Source organism: Oncorhynchus nerka, linkage group LG7 (genome assembly GCF_034236695.1).
Source record: "Oncorhynchus nerka isolate Pitt River linkage group LG7, Oner_Uvic_2.0, whole genome shotgun sequence".
NCBI classification, from domain to species: domain Eukaryota; kingdom Metazoa; phylum Chordata; class Actinopteri; order Salmoniformes; family Salmonidae; genus Oncorhynchus; species Oncorhynchus nerka.
In genome coordinates, this window is record NC_088402.1 from 36600689 (window position 1) to 36612454 (window position 11766).

Here is an 11766-nt window from a genome sequence, read left to right on the forward strand (position 1 = left end):
ATAGGTAGGCTTATATGAGGGGTTAAAATGTGCAACAATAAAGAAAAACTCCAGCCTAAACTTGCAGACTGTTTCAACTTTTGCTAAATGTTTCCAGATGTTTAGTGACGCACTCGCGGGCTCTATTCTTGAATAAGCCTACATTTTAAACGCACAACTATGTAGGCTACTCTCTGCAAAACGTGGAACACTTCGAAATAAAAGAGAACTTCGCAATAATAGTTAAAGAAGTGTGGTAAAGGCCTATATGACTGCATGTAGACTTTTTGCCTCGTGAAGTTTACAGTCCCACTGCATCGAGTTACACTGAGCGCACTATAATTTTCCCCATATCTTTCTCGACTGACACGGAAGGTGGAATCGAATTGCAGTTGGATTTTTTTGGGGGAGTGGGAGGATTTAGGAAGCAATGGAACACTGAGCGAGAAAAGTAACAATTAGCATACCGAACGTCGCAGAGAGAAAACTTTACATTGAAAAAGGACAGCACAAAACGATCCAAATGGCTGAACAGGTAGGCCTACTATACAATTTTAAAATCAGCACTTGTCAAAACGTTGCAGTTGAAGAGATGGTGGCTTATCTCGTCCTAGAAGGAAGGAATGGAGTTGTTGCATTCTTTTGGTGATAACTTCCCCCAACTTCTACGCATCGTTCTGATTACCGTTGGAAGTGGAACAAGATGTAGTTTAACCAAAATTCCATTGACATATTATGCTATCCAATTTACATAATGACACAGTCCATGAGATCGTATTATTTTTATAGGCGCGTTTGCATATAGCCTACTTTATATGCACTCTTAACGCGAGTTTACAAGTTATCATTTCAATGCACTGATCAGTGTGCATGCTAGAACAGCATCAAATAATATGGCCAATAACAAATTAATCTAGGCCATATGTTGACGAGGGAGCAATGAGCTATTCTCAGTTGTGTCTATAGACAGAGACCGTGTATGGAAATGAAAAGCACGGGGTGGCAATCAGTCCATTCAGATTCTGTCCCCATGGCCTAGGACACAGAAACGTTCTTTGAATATAGGCCAGTGTGTGAGGGATGACAGCTAGACGAACAGAAATACAGATAGACATTCATACAATGAGATACTTACTGTCGGTTAGCAAGCGCCGTACCATTGTTACTTACTGTATCAATTTTATGACTTTTGTTGGCTGCTGTGAGCTAACGTTATTTGTGGAAACGTTATAAAATGAACACTGTAGTAGGATTAGGCCTACCACGAGATTTTTTATGGTGGCCTAGTGAGTCAGGCTTTTTATTCTACTTTATTTCCTACCCTGACAACTGAAACAACAACTTTGTTTTTGGATGTGTCAACGAATTTGTTTTAGTGTTTGGGAGAATACAGTTTGAAGTCACCACTGATTCCTCACCCTGTTTCCCAAGCCTCTCATGCACGAATCGGGCACGGACCATAAATCGGACCTGGCATTTCTAAGACACTGGCCATGTTTTTCCTCGGGGCCCCCACATTGGGCCATTTCCCCCGTTAGGCCCCCTCATTTTGCGTGAAAAATCTAAGTTAGACAGACCCAAATGGGCTAAAAATTGAACAGCCCATCTGGCCCAGATGGCGACTCCGCCCCTGGCACACCCTGAAAATCAACAGTGAGAGGTTGAGCTGTCATACTGTAGCTACCAACCTGCAGGTATTTCAAGTACCTTCTACATGTAGACAAGTTGTCTGAATTTGCCTTCCAATAGTCTCTCGTTACTGAAGCTTCTCCTCCCGACCCACCCACAGATGCTCCCATTTCAATAGCATATTCAAATATCTATTTGAATAGGGGTGAGTGACATAGCAAAGTCCCTGAACAGTTATTTCATGTTAGTGATTTAGGATATAAATAAAAAGTATGAACAAAAAACCCAACGGTTACAATAGATTGGGTGTTTGGTTCTTGGTTTAAAGAGAGTATGGAATGATGTCCTTCACAATGACCAACATAACAAGTCTGTGTGACACAGTTTCATATTCCACTGCCAAACATAAGGTCTACTTTTCAAACAGGTCATTTGCAACCTGGAAGTGTAACTGATCTTGTTGGAGTATAACTGTTCTCGTATTGTTTCTCACAATTCTTTGGTTAACCACCAAGCTTTCAGTAACACTGATAGTCGTGAAAGATGCAACACAAACACAAGTTCATTAACTGAATGGAGCAGTGCGTGATTTGTGCGGAGAAGAAGGCTGCAGTGTTGTTCGAACAGTCACTCAAGGACAGGGTTAAACATCGGAGTGTCGTCTTTGCGTAAACTTCCGACGCATGGAGGCATGCTGGATATGCACTTGAGGGCGGATGTGAGTGTGTCTGATTGTTTTGGTATTTGGGACTAAATTGAGTGGAGGTCGGTACACTTCGGCACTCACCTGGGGAGTCTGTCTGATGAATATGTTAACTTTCTTTCTTAATGATCTATTATAATAATAAACGTCACATAATGAACTTCAAAGTACTGTCAGATAATGCTTTTGTTATTGTTATATTATTTGACCCCCCCACCCTAACACGTTTATTTCTCCTCCTCTGGCGCAGCACTCCGACCTGGAAAAGGCCATCAACACTTTGGTCACAAAGTTCCATGCCGCTGCGGCCAATAAAGGTCCCACACTCCAAACCAAAGAGTTCAAAGACCTCCTCTCCTCCCAGCTGCCCAACTTAGTCAAGGTACATAAGCAGCAACTGTCGGCTACATTGCCCTCCCCGGCCACACCTGCCATTGATTCTACCAGTAGGGCGTGACTCTGACTCTTACTACCCCCCCCACTCAACCACACACATACAGTACACGCCACATCCTATGACTCCCAAACAAACACTCAGGAAAGGCCTGTAGGCGTTGGTTGCCAGGTTCAATACAAATCCACGATTTATGTGATCTACTGTGCTTCAGTCACCAATTGAGTTTTAAACAAGCTTTATTTCAATCACTGAAAAGGCCAATGTATCTTGCCATGTATTCATGTTGGAACTGGCTGCTTAGTTGTATCAGGCCCAAGGCGGTTTTCCAGGACGAGTCTGAATCTACCAGAGGGTGACAAAGATAGCTATGCTTTTGAAAAACAGGAAATGGCCGGTTCAAATACATGAGCAAGTGAGGAAGGCTCAAGGTTGATCTTTCATCTAGAGGGGCTGAAACAAACTGACAGATAAATAAATAACTGTTTTCCTAATGAAGAGCAGAAAATTGTTTTATTGTAATATGACTCCTTGCACCAAGTCGACTTCATCCACCATAAACGCGACAACCAAGTACAGCGTTTCTGCTACACAATAGTTAGCCACAACAGCTAGGACATATTTGTTGTGAAAGGCAATTGAGGTCAAGAGGAGGGGGCAGTATACACAACTGTTGAAGTGAAAATTATGTTTAATTACCAAGTCCATATGTTTTTCATTATGTCCAGTCTTAGACTTATCCAAAACCAGAGTCTATTTCAAAGGAAAAGTAATGATCACATCATTTAAATGGGATTCCAGGAAACAGCTCTTTATATTGTCTCAGCTGTGGTGCAGCGTTCAGGACAGGAAATATTTTCCCAAATCAATTTCCTATTGTTTCCAGCAGACAGAAATATCCACTGTGTTTGCATGTGCCTGGCTGGCAGCTTTATCACATTTCAGAATTAAAATCTATTCCACATTTTGTGGTGTTACAGCATGAATTCAAAATGGATTCATTTGTTTTTGATTGTTGATCATTGCTAGACATCCATTTTCAGGTCTTGCCATAGATTTTCAAGCCGATTTAAGTCAAAACTTTAACTAGGCCACTCAAGAACATTCAATGTCATATTTTGTAGTATTACTTAAGTACCTTGTTGCAAACAGGATGCATATTCTGTACAGGCATCCTTCTTTTCAATCTGTAATTTAGGTTAGTATTGTGGAGTAACTACAATGTTTTAGGTCATATTTTTTATTATACTTTTTTTGTTGGGGGGCTAGATCAGCTTTAATATTGAATATAGATTGTAGCGTCCATCAATGTAATTGTCTGCTTCATTTCCAATCCCCCATATATGTTTTTGTAAATATTGACAGTACTAGTCAAGAGTTTGGACACAACTACTCGTTCAAGGCTTTTCTTTATTCTTACTATTTTCTACATTGTAGATTAATAGTGAAGACATCAAAACTATGAAATAACACATATGGAATCATGTAGTAACCAGAAAAGTGTTAAACAAATCCAAATATATTTTATATTTGAGTTTCTTCAAAGTAGTCACTCTTTGCCTTGATGACAGCTTTGCACACTCTTGGTATTCTCTCAACCAGCTTCATGAGGTAGTCAGCTGGAATGCTGACTCAGCAAAAAAAGAAACGTCCTCTCACTGTCAACTGTGTTTATTTTCTGCAAACTTAACATGTGTAAATATTTGTATGAACATGACAAGATTCAACAACTGAGACATAAACTGAACAAGTTCCACAGACATGTGACTAACAGAAATGGAATAATGTGTCCCTGAACAAAGGTGGAGTCAAAACCAAAAGTAACAGTCAGTATCTGGTGTGGCCTGCATTAAGTACTGCAGTGAATTTCCTCCTCATGGACTGCACCAGATTTACCAGTTCTTGCTGTGAGATGTTACCCCACTCTTCCACCAAGGCACCTGCAAGTTCCCGGACATTTCTGGAGAAATGGCCCTAACCCTCACCCTCCGATCCAACAGGGCCCAGATGTGCTCAATGAGATTGAGATCTGGGTTCTTCGCTGGCCATGTCAGAACACTGACATTCCTGTCTTGCAGGAAATCACACACAGAACGAGCAGTATGGCTGGTGGACTTGTCATGCTGGAGGGTCATGTCAGGATGAGCCTGCAGGAAGGGTACCACATAAGGGAGGAGGTCTTCCCTGTAACGCACAACGTTGAGATTGCCTGCAATGACAAGCTCAGTCCGATGATGCTGTGACACACCACCCCAGACCATGACTGACCCTGCACCTCCAAATCGATCCCGTTCCAGAGTACAGTTCTCGGTGTAACGCTCATTCCTTCGATGATAAACGCGAATCCGACCATCACCCCTGGTGAGACAAACCCGAGACACGTCAGTGAAGAGCACTTTTTGCCAGTCCTGTCTGGTCCTGCGACTGTGGGTTTGTGCCCATAGGCGATGTTGTTGCCGGTGATGTCTGGTGAAGACCTGCCTTTTACAACAGGCCTACAAGCCCTCAGTCCAGGTGTTGTTACACGTGGTCTGCCACTGCGAGGACGATCAGCAGTCCATCCTGTCTCCCTGTAGCGCTGTCTTAGAGGTCTCACAGTACAGACATTGCAATTTATTGCCCAGGCCACATCTGCAGTCCTCATGCCTCCTTGCAGCATGCCTAAGGCATGTTCGCGCAGATGAGCAGGGACCCTGGGCATCTTTCTTTTGGTGTTTTTCAGAATAAGTAGAAAGGCCTCTTTAGTGTCCTAAGTTTTCAGAACTGTGACCTTAATTGCCTACTGTTTGTAAGCTGTTAGTGTCTTAACGACCATTCCACAGTTGCATGTTCATTAATTGTTTATGGTTCATTGAACAAGCATGGTAAACAGTGTTTAAACCCTTTACAATGAAGATCTGTGAAGTTATTTGGATTTTTACAAGTTATCTTTGAAAGACAGGGTCCTGAAAAAGGGATGTTTATAACCACTAGAGGGTAACAAAGCCTGAAACGTGACACAGTTAGTTGACAAAGTACTCACATGCTGTATTTATACAGCTGCATACAGTTGAAGAGATGCCAATAATAGATTTTGAAGTCAAACATGTTGACAGTAGTTATTCAGTTTAATTATTGATAGAATAATTACTGCTTGGAATAGCAGTACTGTTATGAACGTAACCTACTGAGTAACGTAGGCAACAATGTTATACTCTCAAAAGTGCAATAGACTAATTGCTAACTTGCTTCTAATACATGTCTATGCATGATTACTTTATTTCTTATTGCCTGTCAATAGGTAAAATACTGTGTCCATATAATGAAGAGTTGTTTTTGTGCTCCCTCCCTCCCCCAGACTGGAGGCTCAGAGCAGGGCCTGGGCGAGGTGATGAGACAGATGGGTGTGTCGGACGGCGAGGGAATCACCTTCAAACACTTCTGGGGCTTGATCCAGTCACTGGCCACCACGCAGCATGGTCTTCTCAGCAGCGAGAAGGTGTCCAAGTGCAGCTGTGTGCTCCTGTGAGGTCCATGCCTTCTGATGGTGGTGTGAGCCAGGGGGGAACCAGACAGCCTCATAGTATCCCACCCAGTGTCAGTACCCCTTCTCACCGTACTGCTCCCATCCAGTCCTGGACACTCACATAGTACTCACCCCCTCCACGACAGGCCTTTTTATGTACATCTCCCATGCTTGGTAGTGCCAGCAGTGCTCATCTCTTAGCTCTATACCACTTGGTTTACAGGATTTTTGTTGTACTCCCTGAGTGTTATAAGTGTTGGTCTTTCCATCCAAAAAACCCTGAACGGCTTTCCTTTTGGCCTACTACCAGTGTAACCACTACAAAGAATCCTTAGATGACGTATGACCCAAAGTGAAATCAGAAAACCATGAGCCAGCTTTAGGTGCTTTGCAAGAAATAAATATGAATTTACATATGGCAGTACACATTAGTGGAAAGCACCTTTGAGCCACCAGTAGTCTCATACATACAGTGCTGGTGATGCAGTGTCCCCATAGTTTCCTTAAACAATGTTTTCCCCACTGTGGTATTGCAGTTTTTGTATTTATACTTTGTAATTCTCTTTATACTGGCCATTGTAATAACATCGTAAAACATGACCAAAAATGTTCTAATAAAATATTGCAACAATGGTGACCTCCATTATTATGATTTATTTTGGTTGAATTAGCACTTTCATCATTGAAAGACAGATAAGCATTTCACAAAATATGTTTTGTGAACAAAAACAAAAATCATCATATACATTTTTCAATGTATGAACTAGATGTATAGTTGTCACAACTATACAACACACATTGTATTCAGTTTGTAATTGTTACATTCTTACTACAGTATTATCATTTTGGCAAAATAAGTCTATTGGGCAAAGGGCATTTATTACACATTTTCATACAACCTCTGAACATCACATTGTCTAATGAATCAGCTCATTTTGAATTGTTCAATGGGAATGTCTTATCTAAACGTTCACAGTTTGTAGATTTGCATTCATCCATGACAGCTACTAGAAGCATTATTTTTTGCATGAGTGCTAGCAGGTCCAGTGAATCCCTGTATGGAGAATGCCATTCTAAAATTCTGAACTACAATCGCCAATGCTAAAAGCAATGGTATCTTCCTAAATCAACAATACAGTTTTTTACAGTCACATGATGCTTCGCAATTATTCAAATAACAAAGCCAACCCAGCAACTTACTTACTTAATTAGGCCTTTGTATTCCTTAGGGAACCTAGCCAACACACCAACCCAGAACTGTACTCAAAGGATGAATTCCCGGATGGGTGAATATTTAATAGATAGTACAGAAATTACCCTCAGAAATGATTGTACATTGTTGTGTCAATTAGCTTGTACCAATACTAACTAGAACCATATTCTGATGTATATAGTTTTGTGCTAAATAAAAGCAAATGGTGCTAAATCTAACAACATTCCTTACAGGTTTGGAAACTTGATGGCCTAAATGTTAATGAATGTTTCATTATTTGGATAATTGCCCTTAACTGATAACCACACACCACACCAATCACAATTAGGCCTACTTCGTGAAATAAGTGGAGATGGACTTAAATGCCACACACAAATGTTTCTTGAAACAGCATTTTGCCCATAGAGATTAACATAGACATGAGACATTCATTATAAACCAGGTAGTTTGGGTCCTAGATGATGATTGGCTGAAACAGCATTTTAGCCGTGTGTGTGTATATCAGACAATATACCACGGCTATGACGCAAAAATACTTGTTTACTATTCTATTTATGTTGGTAACCAGTTTATAATAGCAATAAGGCAACTCAGGGGTTTGTGGTTTATGGCCAATATACTGTACCACAGCTATGAGTTGTATCCAGGCACTCCTCTTCACGTTGTGCATAAGAACAGCCTTTAGTCTTGAAATATTGGTCAATATACCACACCCCCTTGGCCCATATTGCTTAATTAGACATTAATTAAACTATAATTTTGCCTCCCATATTTAACAGATATTAGCCAGTAACAATTATTACAATTTTTCAATCTCGTTGAATAGGGTTTAGGTCATCTAGCAGCCATGTACTATCCTCAAGCTCTGCATCCTCTTGCCAGCTTCTTCCCCTCTGGCGTTCCTCGAAAGAATTCAAGGAAAGATGAAAACACATATTTATTCATGACCTTGACCCTCCCAAAGATATCAAGCTCTGTCTCCTGGTCGTGGTCGACGCCACTCATCATCTGCTTGGACTTGGCAAAGATGGCATTCTCCTTGGAAACAACCTGATCCAGCCAGTCGAGTGTGTCCCGTTTGGTCATCATCTCCTCAGCTTTGCCCACCGTACAGCCATAGAACCCGCGTCTACTGCGTTCAAGCCAAGGGTCGTCCCCTACCATAGGGTGGTCATCCCCAACAAAGGCTGTACAGAGTGAGCTGTCAGAGCCTTGGGATCGGCCCACCTCGCAAGCGATAACACTCATAAGGAAGAGTGAGAATGTGCGGAAGTTTCGGACAGATGCAGAGAACACAGCAGCCATGAAGTAGTGGCCCCAGCGTTCACAGTCCTGGACACATCGTTGCAGCTGGAACGTCTGGCGGCAGAAGTTGTTGAATTCGGACGCCTTGAGGCCCTGTCTAAGCTCTTGGAGGGAGTAGTCCTCCTTCTGGTGCCTGAAAGCATCAGTGAATTTCTCAATTTCTTCCAGATGGTTAGAATGAATGTACTTCCCCACCAGGGAGGCGTAGAAGGTTCTCCTCTGCACCTTAAAGATGCAGTCGTTCAGAACGTAATACAAGTCAAAGTCGGTGTCTTCCCTGGCATTGTACCTAATCTCCACCAGCAGATCGAGAATGGTGGTGAGGTGCTTGATGGGAATGTCTTCCATGGGTTTGTGGTCAGCCAGCCACACGGACGTGAGGTTCCCCTGTTTGTGCACTGGGATGTAATCTGGAGCGCGCCTTCTTTCATTTTCCTCAAAAAACAGGCTCCATGTAAGCCCCTCTAAACAGTCAATCGAGGTGTACTTCTTACGCAAGTTTGCTGAGACAAACATTTGAGGGTGGGTCGGCCATTCTAAAGTCTGTATGTATAGGGCGTGCCCCTGGTAGTTGGGAATGACCTGTCCTCTGTCGTCTCCTTCCACTCTGGTCAGCAGGTTACCGTTCTGGTCCAGCTGGGCGATGACTTTCTTACTGCTGTCTTTATGCCTCCAGACCCCCTCCTCTCTGGTCACCTTCTCTCCGTTGGGCCTGACGGATAGTGCTGAGCTCCTCAGGTGCAGTTTGGTCTCCACGTTGAGTGAGATGAGCGCTCGAAGCAGCCGCTCTGCAAACTTGAGGTCCTTTCCTAGAGCACAGCCCACCAGGCTGAGGGTGTGCAGATGCCCATCTTCTATCTTCATGGCCACCACAACTTTGGCAAGCTCCTCTGGCCCATAACCTCCTAGTCTGGCCACACCATCACTGCCCTTGCTGCCATGACCCACCAGTACGACACGACTGTCTCTGGTCAAAAGGGTCTGAGAGCCCCTGAGGACTTTCAGCGCCCCCTTGTGGTACCTCAGTAGAGTCGACACAGAGGGGCGCTTCTCAAAGAGGAAGGAGGCTGACTCCATCACTACAGGGTCATCCTCCAGGATCACTATATTCTGGTGGTCAGAATAAATCCACATGTCCCTCACATTTACATTATGACCATAGGACACATTTACCTCAGATACAGTATTGTGTTGATCAATTCTATCAGAGTCAATCTGGACTAATGATTGTGGTGTAACTGTCTTAAAAAGACTAGAGAACAAGTGTAAAGACATTGTGACAACCTCTAATAAAGGTGTTATTACTTTCACCACCAAACGAGTAGCTTCTGATTGAAAGAGGGACCAAATCATTTTCAAACCACTTTCACAGTACCTCCTTGGTATAACATGGCTAACACTGACATTTCCAAACAGCCTACAATGTGACTCAGACATGATAAGGGCTTTCACGGGCCACAACTTGGCACTATTGGGCACTGCACGGGCTTTCTGTGGCTTGACATGCTCATGTAAATCAGCACTGGATAATGCAGTATCTGAGTATGTTAGTGAGGAGACAAGGTCCTGTGGAGTCTTTTCAGTTGGTGGCAGTATGTACCTGACAAAACCAAAACTTTGGTTAGAAAAAAAAAGAACAATATCTTCATAGTTCCTCATTTTCAACAAGGTGATTTAGGCATGTTATTTGGATTATGCTACAAAGGTCCTAAAAAGTTTTACACCCTATGATGCTTATCAAACCTGGATCATTGAAATACTACATTGAAAAAAAATCTATAATGCATGTTACACAATTCAAATAACTGCATTCAAAACACATTTGGTAATAAATGCTGGTGAACAGAAGTTTTGAAAATGTTGTTGATACCTTACCTATCAGTTGTATTGGACTCAAATGCCACATTCTGAGTTTCCCAGTCCACTCCTTTGCAAACAGACATTACAAGCATTTTAAACCAAAAACTCACATGGTACCTCTTGTTGTGAGCATAAGGCATATAGGCTCTGTCTAGTGTGCTGTCGCTTTGCTGGAGCTAGCTCAGACATAAAGAACACTGCTACTGTATACTTTTATTTGGTCAAAGTCCCATTAGCAGCTGCAAATTAATGCAATGAACTTCAGGTCAAATTTACTTTAGCTGAATGAAATTTAGCGAGCCGTATCCCATTTTGACATAATAGCATATAATATGATCCCATTGTAATTTCCTTCTTTTTAAAATTTTTATCACGGCTTTAAGCCCATGCAATATAACTTTATATATTTTCAGGTAAAGCAAGGTTATCAGCAATACCCTCACCCTTTTTGATGCGTGTGTTTTGCTCAGTGTGTACTGTTACAGTGTATGTGACTCTCTGGCACAGAATATACTGAAATATGTCTCTTCAACCGACCACTGTCTAGACAACAAAAAACAAATATTTCAGGGATGGTACTATTGGGACTATTTACAACTGACATGGTCAGGTCATTTCTATTGTAAAAAATAAAATTTAAAAAATCTGGGGGAAAAAAAGTATAATTCTAGACTAGATCAAAACAACATACACACCCAATGAATATCCCAAACAAATAAATGCATATTGTCGAAGAGGAAGTGTATTTATCTCACCTGCAACATAAGGCTTTGGGGTCAAAGACAACTGGAGGATGAAGGTAAGGGAAAAGCTTAAGGTCCTCATTGTAACACTCAAAGGGTTTTAGAGTCTTTCTGCTGCATTCATCATCGCCAACTAATAGGCAAATAGGGTTCCTGGGGTGTGGTTGCTATATACAAAGACAGTTACGTTTGGCTCTTGGACACACGTGACTGTTTGACTGTGATAACTCAAGGCAAATTTAACCAGATAACGAAGAAGGGAAATGCTAACCGTGACATATTATAGCAGAGAACGTGTGGATTGCACTACAAGAATATACTTAACCTTAATAAAGACAACAAAGAATAGTTGGGACTCTAGGGAGTGTGTCTAGGAATTTATAAGAAATTGAATTCATGAGTTAAATGGGCATCAATGGTTAACGTTCAGGAAAA

General features: G+C 41.9%; 2 protein-coding genes across 2 annotated transcripts; one reads left to right on the plus strand and one right to left on the minus strand.

Annotated features, from left to right (window-relative positions):
• Positions 1-201: 201 nt before the first annotated feature.
• Positions 202-6853, plus strand: LOC115131540 (protein S100-A13-like). The gene is made up of 3 exons (XM_029663336.2): positions 202-514; positions 2562-2693; positions 6043-6853. The coding sequence occupies exons 1-3, from the start codon at positions 503-505 to the stop codon at positions 6211-6213; spliced, it is 315 nt and encodes a 104-aa protein (XP_029519196.1). The 5' UTR covers positions 202-502; the 3' UTR covers positions 6214-6853.
• LOC115131539 (uncharacterized) lies at positions 6517-11457 on the minus strand. The gene is made up of 3 exons (XM_029663335.2): positions 11344-11457; positions 10604-10655; positions 6517-10328 (listed from the first exon to the last, which is right to left on the minus strand). Exons 1-3 carry the CDS (start codon positions 11411-11413, stop codon positions 8282-8284), a joined length of 2169 nt encoding a protein of 722 aa, XP_029519195.1. The 5' UTR covers positions 11414-11457; the 3' UTR covers positions 6517-8281.
• Between the last annotated feature and the right edge of the window lie 309 nt (positions 11458-11766).